The 13894-nt window shown below is 39.6% G+C and overlaps 1 protein-coding gene across 3 annotated transcripts in view; it reads right to left on the reverse strand.

Annotated features, from left to right (window-relative positions):
• Positions 1 to 2504: 2504 nt before the first annotated feature.
• The window catches only part of CCDC148 (coiled-coil domain containing 148), a 237428-nt gene continuing 226038 nt past the window's right edge, over positions 2505 to 13894 (reverse strand). For all 3 annotated transcript variants that reach the window (XM_059394002.1, XM_059394004.1, XM_059394003.1), the window contains 3 exons: positions 11320 to 11437; positions 8723 to 8863; positions 2505 to 4564 (listed from right to left, as the gene is read on the reverse strand). In XM_059394002.1, coding sequence (XP_059249985.1) covers positions 4418 to 4564; positions 8723 to 8863; positions 11320 to 11437 — 406 coding nt within the window. In that variant the 3' untranslated portion in view covers positions 2505 to 4417. The remainder of the gene's footprint in view (positions 4565 to 8722; positions 8864 to 11319; positions 11438 to 13894) is intronic.

The following is a 13894-nucleotide window of genomic DNA, read 5'->3' on the forward strand; positions in this document are numbered from 1 at the left end:
TACTTTACCTCTGTGTCCTGGACTTAAAATCTAGCACAACTAAGGAGATGATAGAGCTGTTTTAAATGAGGGTAAAAGAAAACCCAAGGAAATACGGGTTACATAAAAAAATAAGCAAATATATGCCAGATATAGGAAGCTTCAGCCTCTTTGTGTTTTTTTTAAAATGCCATATGGGACTCTGGATATGGGGAAATGGGCTGAACTCTTTGAGGAGGGAGAAAGTAATTTCTAGTTGGCCCATCCTTAGAGTGAAAATCACTTCTGTGAAAAACAGTACTCAGCAATTAAGGTCACACACACACACACACACACACACACACACAGGCTGAACTGTTTTCTTCTCCCTGTTTTCTGAAGAGAGGACGGATTACAAAGACACATCATCAGTGGATAGCATTGGACTGTGTGCTTGGTGCATAACAGGAACAGAAGAAAGATCAGTGTATTCCTGCCACCACAGTAGCAAACCGACTTCAGCTAGCTTACATAGAAAAGCAATTTATTAAAGAGTGCTAGGTATTTCTGCAAGACCAGAAAGTCTCTGTTTGAGGTTATCCTACTGAGAAGATGCTCAGCGCTTACCAGGAAACTGCTTCATGGAGACCCATGGCTGCTCTGGTAGTCCCACACACCTCTACGTGCATCACCTACCCAGACTGCTAGATACTACCAGTGATGCAACTTTTACCCCCCAAAGCTTGAAAGCTTCCATAGCTAACCTTGCCAGAAAATGGATTCTTGGGATCTCACATAGCTCTCTCATAATGAAATCTCAAATAGGTGCATTGGATTGCCATTGACTGTATACCATGAGAACTGGGAAAATGGAGTAGCTAGCTTCTACTCTGGGAGATGGGTACATAATGGGAGACAATTCCCAAATGTAGGAATGGTGTAGCTGGGTAGCCACAAGGCATGGCACACATTTTCCATTGAAAGAATGGCTCCATTATAGCCGCCAGAAAGTTAGGAGGTCTTGACAGATTAGATATTACAAGTGAGGAAGAGGGGGCAGCACAAGTGACACTCAGATTTCACATTTGCATCTGTGGTGGATGGCGGTGCCATTACTGAGATGGGGTGGGCTTGTTTAGTGCAAGAAAAGTCACTGGGATCAAGAATTCAGTTTGGGGGGATTCTGGGAAGATGACAGCAGAAGTGGCATAATTTGTTAATCTCCTCAAAGCAGCCTATAAAAAGAAACAAAAAATAGCACAAGAAAGCCAAACAGTAGTCTTTCAACAGAAGGTGAGAAGGAATTCCCTTATGCTACAAAATATGAGTGGGTAAGGAGTAACCACTGACTTGTACCAACACCTGCTCAGGACAGAGGGAAGCAAGGGACATCAGACAGACTGGAGAACCCCAAAGAGCCAAGAAGTACTCACTGGAAACTTCAGAAGACTGGCAGGGGTTTTATACTCTAATAATGAATGAGCATAAAGAGCTTGCAGTGAACTCTGAAGGGGCAACAGGTCTGGGTCCCATGAAGTCCCACACTAAGTAGTCAAAACTTACTTCTAGGACAAAGTTCCATCACTATGGGAAATGTTGCAAGGAGAATGCAAATTGAGTGCCACAGGAGCGGCAAAGTCCAAGGAATTAGCAGGTCCAGTTAAAAGTAGGGGAAGACATAGCTCCAGAAAGTAAGCGACACAAATAGAACAAAGGAGAGAACTTATAGAGCTGTGAAGTTAGAAGGATATCTGGAGCTACAGTTATTTATAGAAGTTAAGGAAAACAAATTTAAAATTTTTTTTTAAAGATTTTATTTATTTATTTGACAGAGAGAGATCACAAGTAGACGGAGAGGCAGGCAGAGAGAGAGGAGGAAGCAGGCTCCCCGCCGAGCAGAGAGCCCGATGCAGGACTCGATCCCAGGACCCTGAGATCATGACCTGAGCCGAAGGCAGTGGCTTAACCCACTGAGCCACCCAGGCACCCGGAAAACAAATTTTAAATATAAATGAACAAAGAAAAGAATCAGATCTTTGTATTAACATGAAAAAAAAAACAGATTAAGAGGCAGAATAAGCATACCTACAGATTAGGAAGGAACACTAGAGAGACATTACCACACCATGTCTTGCCACAGAGAGAGGATATGCTCTGACATGAAAGTAGGGATTGGGAACCTGGGTGGCTCAGTGGGTTAAGCTGCTGCCTTCGACTCAGGTCATGATCTCAGGGTCCTGGGATTGAGTCCCGCATCGGGCTCTCTGCTCGGCAGGGAGCCTGCTTCCTCCTCTCTATCTCTGCCTGCCTCTCTGCCTACTTGTGATCTCTGTCTGTCAAATAAATAAAATCTTTTTTAAAAAAAAAAAGAAAGTAGGGCTTTCATGGCTCGTGATCTGAAGTTTTGTGTCAAGTAAATTGAGGGCACATGAAGGAACACTTTGACCGTGGGAGACATTCTCAAGAGAGTTGCCATTGCTCACAGCCCTGAGTCTTGTTAAGGATTGCTTTTCCTCTTCTTACTAGGAGATGTGATGATGCAAAAGGCTGAACTGGGAGGGCATTGTAATAAATTGTGGATAGAGATAAGGGATTTTGCCAATAGACTTTTCAGTGAAGGTTTATTCTAATGAGCTGGGTTTGCTACATTATTTATTCCCATCATGTTGGAATACTCATGAAGCCAAATATTTCACTGGTCAGACTGGACCGTCTCTTTTTTTACGTTATTCCAGTAACTGCAGCCCGCCTAGGAAATGGCAGGGAGTTGCAATGGAGAGGAAAAGAGCATGAAGTGGGGGAGGAAGTCTTCCTAACAGTAATAATGGCAACTTCCAAAAACACCAACTTGCTATTCTGATTAAATAATCAATTTTTTTTTAAATAGTGAGAAATAAATGCTTAAGGTTTTGTTTTTGTTTTTGTTTTTTTTAAGATTTTATTTATTTGAGAGAGAAAGAAAGAGAACGCACAGGTGGGGGAGGGGTTAGGAGGAACAGAGGGAGAGGGAGAAACATACTCCCCACTGAGCAGGGAGCCCAACCTGGGGCTCAATTCAAGGACCTCAAGATCATGACCTAGGCTGAAGGCAGATGCTTAACCAACTGAGCCACCCAGGCGCCCCATCCTTGAGTTTTATTTGAAATGTTTCCTTCCTGGAGCACCTGGGCAGCTTAGTCAGTTGATTGGCTGACTCTTTTTTTTTTTCTTTTTTTTTTTAATTTTAATACTTTCATTTAACCCAGTGTATCCAAAATATTTTAATTCTGACATGGAAGCATTTACAGTTATTAATGATATTTTACATTATTCTTTTTTAAATTTTATTTTATTTCAGTGTTCCAAAATTCATTGTTTATGCACCATACCCAGTGCTCCATGCAATACGTGCCCTCCTTAGTACCCACCACCAGGTTCACCCAACCCCCACCTCCAAAACCCTCAGTTTGTTTCTCAGAGTCTACAGTCTCCCATGGTTTGTCTCCTCCTCCGATTTCCTCCAACTCATTTCTCCTCTCCATCTCCCAATGTCTTTTGTGTTATTCCTTATGCTCCACAAGTAAGTGAAACCACATGAAAATTTACTCTCTCTGCTTGACTTATTTCACTCAGCATAATCTCTTGATTTAGGCTCATATTATGATCTGAGCGCTGTGGGATCAAGCCTTGCAGTGGGCTCTGTTCTCAATGGAGAGTCTGCTTGAGATTCTCTCTCTAAAAATAAATAAATCTTCTTTAAAAAATGCTCCTTATCTATAATACTACCTAGATCTTACATAGATAATTTGGAATTTTTGATAGCATTTAAATTACAAATTTTAAAATACTCCTTCTAAACAACCACACAAATACATTTTTTCCCCAAGCCAAAACAGATATTCCCATGCTTGAAATGCTGTTTCTAATTTCTAACTTATTTTTACAGGCTAATTTGCAAAATGAAATTGTTTGGATGATTGGTTTGCAGTAAACATGGTATACCAAATTGGTTTCTAAATTTAGAGAAAGGTTGAGCCTCCTTTTATAATAATCTAGAAATAATAGAAGTATTAATGATAATGGAGCTTCCATAATTAAAAAGTCAAATTCTGAAATAACAAGCAGAAATAAACTTGAGCAGGTAGTAGCAACATAAATTATAATTCTTGCAAATGGTTATTTTGAGCTTTTTTCATGGAATAATGCAATCTTCAATATGCAGTTTACTTAATGATAAAACATGTATCATATGTGTCATAATTATGTTTCATAGTCTTGTTGAATTTAGTACTATTAGACATAATAAAGATATGGTAAATAGTGCATGAAATTCTGAGAGTCATAAAAGACAAAGTTGTTTTAATTAATGCTTTGATTTCTATGTCTGATATTTAAAAATTTTTACAAAGTAGTAATTATTATCCTTATAAATGTTTTCAAAGAAAAATCTTGCTTACATATAATAGGATTTGCAGATGAACTATATTTTAAATACAGTAGACTCCATGTCCTTTCTTGGAGGTTTTTGAGGACTGATTTTTGGTAAGATCTCTTTGGCATAAAATGTTTTATGAAGTCCAGCTTCTCGAAGCGCTAACTCAAAACGGAGTCTAGGGTCAGAAATTATCTGTAGAAATAAAATACATTTAAATAAGTAGCAATTCATTGAACTAAATTACATTTTATTATTTTGTTTCATATTTCCTCAAGCTGTTTAACTTTTTTCTGGATAGATGACTATAAACTTGGTATATACAGTGACTATATTCTGTTGGGTTTTGTTTGTTTTTTACTGGAAATGTTGAGGGGCACCTGAATTGTTTGGTTGGTTAAGTGGCCAACTCTTGATTTTGGCTCAGGTCACGATCTCAGGGTCTTGTGATAGAGCCCCAAGTTGGGGAGTCTGCTTGTGGATTCTCTCTCTCCCTCTGCCTTTACCTCTGTCCCTCTCCCTGCTTGGGCTCATTCATGCTCTCTCTCTCTCTCTCTCTAAAATAAATAAATAAATCTTTTTAAAAAAGAAAAGTAACACATACAAATTAAATTTAAAAAAAAAGAAATAAAGAAAAAGAGAAGAAAAGGAAATGTCCAAATCTTCTTAGTATGATTATTTTCCAGTGTATCTCTGGTTTCCAACATAAAGTATAGGGAATATCATGCTAAATTAGTAAAAAAAAAAAAAAAAAAACATTGAAATTATTTAAAAATGGGGTGAAAAAAGCTTACTTTCAGTACTATTCATTGATTCATTATTGATAGCTAGAATTAGAAAATAAAGACAATCATCATTTAAAATAAGTCTAAACCACAACCTTATACACACTGGTCTTTAAACATCAATTTCTCCATCATTCATCAATATGTAAATTATGTTTAAACACATGGCCCCTACTTTAAAAACAACAACAACAAAATCAATCAAACTCTCCTTCCAAGGCTGGATTTCTATTTCAAGCAGGATTAGAAAATGTTTCCACCAATGTGATTCTAAGTGGGAATTGAAATATGAGTAGCTCGATTTCTATTTTCATTTATAGCTGATTGGGCCTTTTTCCTCTTCCCCTTCTTCTATGAATATTAAATGTCAACAGACACTGCTTGCTATGATAAGGTAGCCACATATGGATTTTAGCTAATGAGGCATTTTACATGGACTTGAAGTTCCCCTAGAGGATGGGATAATAAGCTGTTGAAAGCAGCCCCTCCTTGAAGAAGCTCTTAAGCTAACAGGGGTAATAAGAATGTATACAGATAACTACAACTCGCCTGGCCCATGTGACTGATGTTCTAAGAATAGAAGAAAGGTGCATTTCCCCATGCAGGTGAGACTAGGATGACCTCAGGTAAGCAACAGCACATGAGCTAACTGTGATGTCCACCCGATTCTTCTACAAAGCAGAGTGGGGAGGAAAACAGAGCAGGAAAGGAAGGCACATGCAAATTTAGAGGTGAAATAGGTCAATTTGGGACCAGGGCAGTTCGGGTAGAACAATGGAGTAGCAGTCTACTACAGTGGTCTACCCATGAAGTAATAAGTGCCTAAACTTGGCTGGCAGCAAGGAAGAAAGAACTGTCGAAAACACGATGAAGGGAAGAATCAAGAGATTCTGGCAACTAAAGAGGAATGGAAATGAGAGACAATGGTGCATGCAAGTCAAAAATACAGAGATTTTGTGTCTGAGAAGCAACATAGTTGATCCTTCCACCCAGCGTCTCTTCTGGATACAGTCTACGTGGTCCCCCTCATCCACGTCTAAGGATTCAGGCTCCACCTGTGTGCTCCCTAATGATCTCCTGGATTCACCTGTCTTCTCAGCTTCTGGTTTCTGAAGTTTAAAAGTCTCATTATTCTATTTTTTAAATAGATGAAGTGAAACGGAGATCTCTCTCGAAAACTGACCTTCATCTCCCCAATTCACCTCCCCAGAAGCAGCCAATCAGTTTCTTGTAAATATGTTCTAGACATCTTCACCATAGACATGACAGGAACAAAACACATTCTCTTTCTCCCTAAGTCTGTTTTTACTTCTGTATTCTTATATGGTTAATGGCAGCCACAACTAATGATTATAATTTACTGAATTACTTCTAGGTGCCAAGCAATATCCTAGGCAATTGACATTGATTATCCTAATCCTCATAAGAACCTTACAAATTATTATTTTACAGATGAAGTAAACAAGACATAAAGATGTTAATAGCTTACACAAGTTCACATAGCCAGTAAATAGCGGATGTGGATTTGAATCCAAAATGCAGGCTGCCTAGCTTGGTATCATTACTCCCTCCTCTTAGACAAAGCCATTCATGCCCCTCTGTCCCGTGTTGATGAGGCCTCTGCCATCTGAAAAGGCTCTGACCCCCAAACCCACCAACTTTCTATCCAGGACATGTTGCTAACACATATCTGATTATATGATTCACCTGCTTCTGAGTCTCGCCTGTGCTCACAACATAATGTCTTAGCAAACTAGAGCTTCTGTACTTTTCATCCTGACCGTAATCTAGGTTTCCAGTCTCATCTCCCAGCACCCACCCTTGCCGCTTACTTTACAATGAAGACACGCCAGTAAGGGCCCCTTTCTGCCCTCCTCTGCTTGGTGAAACCCTTAATTGCCTCAGCCCAGGTACCTGAAAGTTTTCCCGTCTCTGACCAATTCTCTGCCAACCCTGGCTGCCCTCCCTGCTTTGGCTTCTGCAGACAAACTTACATCCTTATGATGAGTCCCTTTCTTTCTACCCTACCCCTCCTCCCAACCTATTTTTGTTTGTTTGTTTTTAGGTTAAATCACCTAGAGTAAATTTTGTTACTGCTGCTAAGAATCCTCACCTAAGATGTAGATTAGTTTCTTCTTTGACACTCTGACTTCCCTAGTCACGTTTCTATGGGTTCCCTTCTGCTTACCACTGCAGCCCTTAGACCTCCACCACGGAGGTAGTCTCACCCCAGGGGCATTACTGCCACACAGGCTACTTTTCCTCCCAACCCAGCTACCCTGCTCACTTCCTCCAAGAGAACAAGTCCATACTGTTTGGAATGCAGACCTGGCAACTCTACAATGCCAGAGACACTGTATGTTCCATAAATATTTGTCCAATTAATAAATGAATTGTCCACAAAGAGGCACACTCAATTTATTTGTCAGTGGGTGAATGGATGCAGTTTCTTACTTTTTAAATAATTAAATATTGAGCTGTGCTCTTTAGGTTTATAAAATTAATAAACTAGGGGGAACTACTTTCTCCGTTAATTTCAGTGATATCCAATCATTCATCGGTCTTCCCTCCTGCTTTCCATCCATCCATCCAAAAAGACTTTTTTCCAAAAATTTTATTTATTTATTTATTTATTTGACAGAGACCACATGGAGGCAGAGAGGCAGGCAGAGAGATGAGGAAGCAGGCTCCCCGCTGAGCAGAGAGACGGATGCGGGGCTCGATCCCAGGACCGTGGGATCATGACCTGAGCTGAAGGCAGAGGCTTTAACCCACTGAGCCACCCAGGTGCCCCCCAAAAGAATTTTTACGATCCTTTCTCAGTAACAGACTAAAAGGAGTCAGAAGTTCCTGGAAATAGTTAAATACACCTTAATATTTTTCCACAGAAAATGATTTCTTTTATCACTAGCTCTGATGTATTATCTTCATTTTAATTTCTGAAAGCTCCCCTCTGCTTTATCCTATCAGTATCATCAGTTGTTACTTTAACAGGACTTATATTATGATTTTAAACAAATTCCAAATGATAGAGAAACATTTAAACAAAATACAGTATTAACACAACTTTAACGTTTACAAGTTTTAAAAATAATTTTTAACATAAAAATGTAAATTTAAAAAATAATTTTCGGGATGCCTGGGTGGCTCAGTGGGTTAAGCGGCTGCCTTCAGCTCAGGTCGTGTCCCAGGGTCCTGGGATGGAGTCCCACATCAGGCTCCTTGCTCCATGGGGAGCCTGCTTCTCCCTCTGCTGCTACCTGCTACTCTGCCTGCCTGTACTCTCTCTATCTCTCTGACAAATAAATAAAATCTTTTAAAAAATAAAAAATAATTTTCAGTGACAGATTCATATGTTCAGATAAACTATTCCACGGTCACCTATCAACTATTTTATAACATTAAGAATTGGGCAGTGATTGTGTGCTATCATTTAGCAGTAAAAATTATGTTAATCCATGTGGCATTCAAATGTAAATATTGAAAATAATCTGAAACCCAAAACACACACTTCCATAAATCTTATCGTCATGGCTTTTGCATCAATCATGCTAATTCCCATAATTACCTGGTATTCATTGTATGTATTCAATGTAAAGAGTGGCTTTTGAAGAATAAATTCTTCTTCAATTCCAATACCCATCCTTGCTTTCGATGCCATTGTATCTGACATCATTCTAACGGGATCAAACTGAGCGACAATAGCAACCTAAAAGAAGAAAAAGCACAACTACTTGGATTAAGATACAAGCTAAACACTATTAATGTTTAATGTCTAATAAAATTTCCTAACTTTAAGGAAGATAAAACCTAAGAAGGAAGGGCAGACAGAATATTAAACCAGGCCAGTCCTAGAAATCCATGAAGGAGTTAATGGTTTAAAAACAAAATATATTAAAAGGCCATGATATATATTGTTTGCTACTGACTGAATAATTACAGTTATGATTAAATTTAGATAAAAATTTATATTTCTGGTACTAAGAGGAAATCAAGCCTAGAAAACCTACATATTGAACTACCCTAGAAGTAACCAAGAGTAAAAAACATTGACTTTTAACCACTAGCAACATATGGCCATGGTAACAACCCCATGAAGCTTTCTAGGAAGTTTAATCTGATCAAGCTCAATCTAGAATATATTGTTAATGGGTTAAGTTGAGTTGTGTTGGCATCATTGGGCAAGATGTGTGAATGCCATTGTGTAAGTAACTAGAGTTCCAAGGATTGTTGTAAACCCTTGTTTTCCCTTCTACTGAAAAACTGTACAGTCATTTTAACATAAATGCCCTTGTCCTTTATGATAATTGAAATCATTCAAACCTGTATCCTAATGAAAAGAAGCCACTAATTTTGTAAATTATATGCACCATTAGTAACACCTGCCTGTTAATTCCTAAAGTCAAGAATTAGCATTAAGAAAATGGCATTTTTAATGCCATTTAGAAACCATAATGACATAACTGAGTTGAACGTACTTTAATTATTATAGGTTTCCTAGCCAAAATGTCTTATACTATAGTTCTAAACGCTGATTACAGGTAATGGGCACAGATATTTCCTCTTTCAAAGAGTTCACAGATGGGAAGAATTCTAATTATATGGACTCTGTAGTTATCCAAGTTATATTGTGAACAAGAATGTGTTTAGAAATAGTGACATTAAAGTTTTGTCCCCAGGAATGTAATTATTTGCTAATGATAGAGTAATTTAACGTTTGTTGAATCTAGGATGACAGGTCTTAGGTTCCTATGCTTTGAATTTATTTCTGTCAACTATTTTATCAAGGAAGACGATATAATAGTTGTATGCATTAACACTTCCCCTAAACTATGCCATTTAACTAGACCTCCTCAGTTTGAATCCAGTCTGACAGTTACTAGCTGGGTGACTTTGGGGAACCTATGCCTCCTCAGTTTCCTCTTCTATAAAACAGGAATATTGCTATTCCTGTTTTATTCTATTTTATAGAATAGAATATTCTATTTTATAGCAATAAAATAGAAATAATACATACATCATGGGGTTGCTATAGAGATTGAAATAAAACCTAAGAACATTTAGAAGAGGGCTTTATACTTAGTATTAATTTTAAAATATGAACACACATTGGGCACCTGGGTGCCTCAGTGGGTTAAGCCTCCGCCTTCAGCTCAGGTCATGATCTCAGGGTCCTGGGATCGAGTCCTGCATTGGGCTCTCTGCTCAGCAGGGAGCCTGCTTCCCCCTCTCTCTCTGCCTGCCTCTCTGCCTGCTTGCGATCTCTCTCTGTGTGACAAATAAATAAATAAAATCTTTAAAAGAAAATATGAACACATAGTACTGCAAACCTATGGGGCAGGTACTATCATTAGTCCCATCTTTCAGAGGAGGAAAGGAAGCTTAGGGAAGTTAGGTAAAAAATCCAAGTTTCCTCTGCCAATAAGAACCGAGCCAGGTTGTACCAGGTTTGAAGGACACTGGAGGCCAAGTTCTTATTCAAGATTCCATGTTTCCTCCACCGACATGGAAGGCAAATGAGAGAGTCATTTCCTCTCAGCCAGGAAATGGTGTCAATGGACTTTGGAGCTTATGATTTGAGCTAATTATTTTCAAATCAAAACCTCTGAAAAATTACCAAGTAAAACTATTTTATCACATTTCTCAAATTCTTAAATTCCTGCTTTTGCCATCTCCTCTCTACTTTAAAAACTTTTGCCTATTTTCACTAGGCAAAGCAATGGGAGGCTTTAATTAGCTCAGAGCAGTTTTAAAAAGTGGTTTTTCGCATGTTTGCTAACTATAGGGTATTTCTAAACAGAGGTTCCTACCCCAAAGAGGATTACCTTGCTCTAGCTCCCCCAGGTTTTTTGAGAGCATAAAATCCTTCTGGTAGATGCAGAGTTTCACTTCTGTAAATGGATACTCTTCAGCTATTAAACTAGAGGTAATATGGATGCATTTAAATCTTGGGAGAGCTTTTTGAAAGATGCTGATAAAGTTATTTTAATACACTAAGAAACTGGAAATCGTTCAACATAAACCTAATTGCTCCCAGGAGTGAAGACCAGTGTCCCAATTTAGAAAAGTTACATTTTATATCACAGAGTTTGTGATCTAAGCCTACTAATAATGTTATGAAGGACACTCAGAAACCACCCATGAAAATTTCCAAATTAAAAACACCTGTTTCCTAAGGGCTTCTAGACGTCTCTCTCTCTCCTCTTCTTCATGAGCTTCTCGAAGGGCCACTTCTTTTTTCTCCATCAAACGCTTTTCCAGTAATTCTTGTCTATATTTAACCCTTTAAAAATAAGGCAGAAGGACATTAGGAAAATATTATGATAATTGTAGAAATTATATGGATAGGAGTATAGGGGCAGGAGGCATGTCTGAGGTGACATCATGGCCAAAATTTGTTCTTTACTTGCTTCTGGTTGATTTCTCACAGCCACACAATCAAATATACTGGTATAAAATGCAGGCTACAGCAATTCTAAGAACCAGAGAACTGCAGATCAGAGGCTAGGAAAACGTAGGGTAAAAGCCAATCCATCTCTTTCATCGCTGAAATCTTTGTATTGACTCTCAAACTGTCCGTCGCTTGCCACAGCTGCAGTTAATCTGACCCAGCAGACGACAGTCTCACTCCTGAGTGATTATTCCAGCTGTTTTCTGAAGAACAGTTCTAGCACAGTTTGAGATGTTAAAAAGGCTATGTTCCTAGTTAAACATCATACTTTTAGAAAGAATAGTAAATAAAATGATGTAATAATATGCCAAATTACTGGAACTTAAACCAGACTTGTCTATATCGTCACTCATTCGGTCAAGAATGCCCTTTTTGGATGTGTATATGTGTGTGTGTGTGTGTGTGTGTGTGTTAAGTCTAAAAATTGCATTTTGACTGTAGATGGCAGCAAAAACATAATTTTTCCCTTAGCATTGTTTCTATTCTCCTTAAAATCAGCAGATACTAACCCAGAGAACATTTCAATAGCTCCAAGCTCATTTGACCCTCTTTTGCTGCCTTTTTTAGACAGCCTCCTTCCCATCTTCTTGCCCAAGCCACTCTTCTATTGAATTTTAGGAATGAGATTTGTCTTTTCTAAAAAAGTAGACACTTGGGTTCTCAAGGGAGTATGAGGTCATTGCCTCTGTCTTCCATTATTGATAGTTTAGATTTAACTTTAAGACATCGGTCACAAATGTGCTTTGCCTTTAGCGTGTATACCTGCATTTTCCACAGATGAACCCTCACTAGACCTATTTAATTCTGGATCCTGAGGTTTACTGAGGTAGCTGTTCACTACGCATCAACTCTGTTGCTAAGTGCTTTCTATGTTTTAGTTCAGACTTCACCACAACCTGATGTTGGGGTACCAGTGTTGATCCCGTTTTTAAAGACAAAGAAATGGAGGTGTAGACTGGTGATGTAACTTGCCCATGTTCTCACACCCAGCAAGTGGCAGATCCAGAGATCCAACCCAGGCAGACTGGCCCTAGACCTCCCGCTGACCCTGACCCTCCCACCCCCCTGCTATTAGCCAGTGTGCTCTTCTCTCTTCTCCCTTTGATTGTTCCTCTCCCCTCACTGACACGAATACCTGCTGCGTGCTTCCCCTGTGCTAGATATTATAAGCACATTGAGAAAAAGACAGCTCTTAGACACTTGTAGTTTAATATAGAGACAAAAAGGCCTAAGAAGTAGTCAAGGTATGTAGTGCCTTCAGAGAGGTATAAAAAAGGTCCACTGGGATTTGCAAGGTTGTGGGAAGGACTGGGAGGCTTCAGTAAGAGCTTCAGGGAGGAGGCAGCATCTGAGCTGGGTCTCAAGGATTAGCATTTGGAGAGACATGGTAGTGGAGGACAGGCTGGCCTTCCTGGCAGACGGTGCCAGGACAAGGGTGAGTCAAGAAGGGCGCTCACACTCAGGCCCACGCAAACATTGGGTTGGAGGGGCACCTGGGTGGCTCAGTAGATTAAAGCCTCTGCCTTTGGCTCAGGTGATGATCCCAGGGTTCTGGGATCAAGTCCCACATCGGGCTCTCTGCTCAGCAGGGAGCCTGCTTCCCCCTCTCTCTGTCTCTGCCTGCTTCTCTGCCTACTTGTGATCTCTGTCAAATAAATAAATAAAATCTTAAAAAAAACAAAAACAAACAAAAAAAAAAAAACATTGGGTTGGCATCTGAGAGTAGGTAACTTTTTTTTTTTAAGATTTTATTTACTTTACTTGACAGAAATCACAAGTAGGCAGAGACAGGCAGAGAGAGAGAGAGGAGGAAGCAGGCTCCCCACTGAGCAGAGAGCACGATGCGGGACTTGATCCCAGCATCCTGAGATCATGACCTGAGCCGAAGGCCGAGGCCCAACCCACGGAGCCACCCAGGCGTCCCTGAGAGTAGGTGACCTTTAAGTTTTGCCCCCTGGGCACTGTGCTTGCCTTACTGGTCACAGTCCTTTGAAAGGAAGAGATCAAGGTGGCTAGAACAGAGTAAGGCATCTGAAACTGCGTCATTTGAGCTGGGTGAGCGAATGAAAGAGAAGCCCAGGGAAGTACTGGCAGGCTGAGCCTGGAAGTCCCTTGGTTCCTTCAGGAAGATTTGCTCCTGGGGAGGAAAATATCTTTAAAATCAGGCTGCTCCTGAGGCTGACATTAAAGCAGTCGCAGCACAGGAGAGGAGAGGAGGGAAGCATGCAGTAGACACTTGCAGAGTACAAAACCCACAGTGGGATTTAGAAGGCAGATCCTAAACTCCTC

Source organism: Mustela nigripes, chromosome 3, assembly GCF_022355385.1.
Source record: "Mustela nigripes isolate SB6536 chromosome 3, MUSNIG.SB6536, whole genome shotgun sequence".
NCBI classification, from domain to species: domain Eukaryota; kingdom Metazoa; phylum Chordata; class Mammalia; order Carnivora; family Mustelidae; genus Mustela; species Mustela nigripes.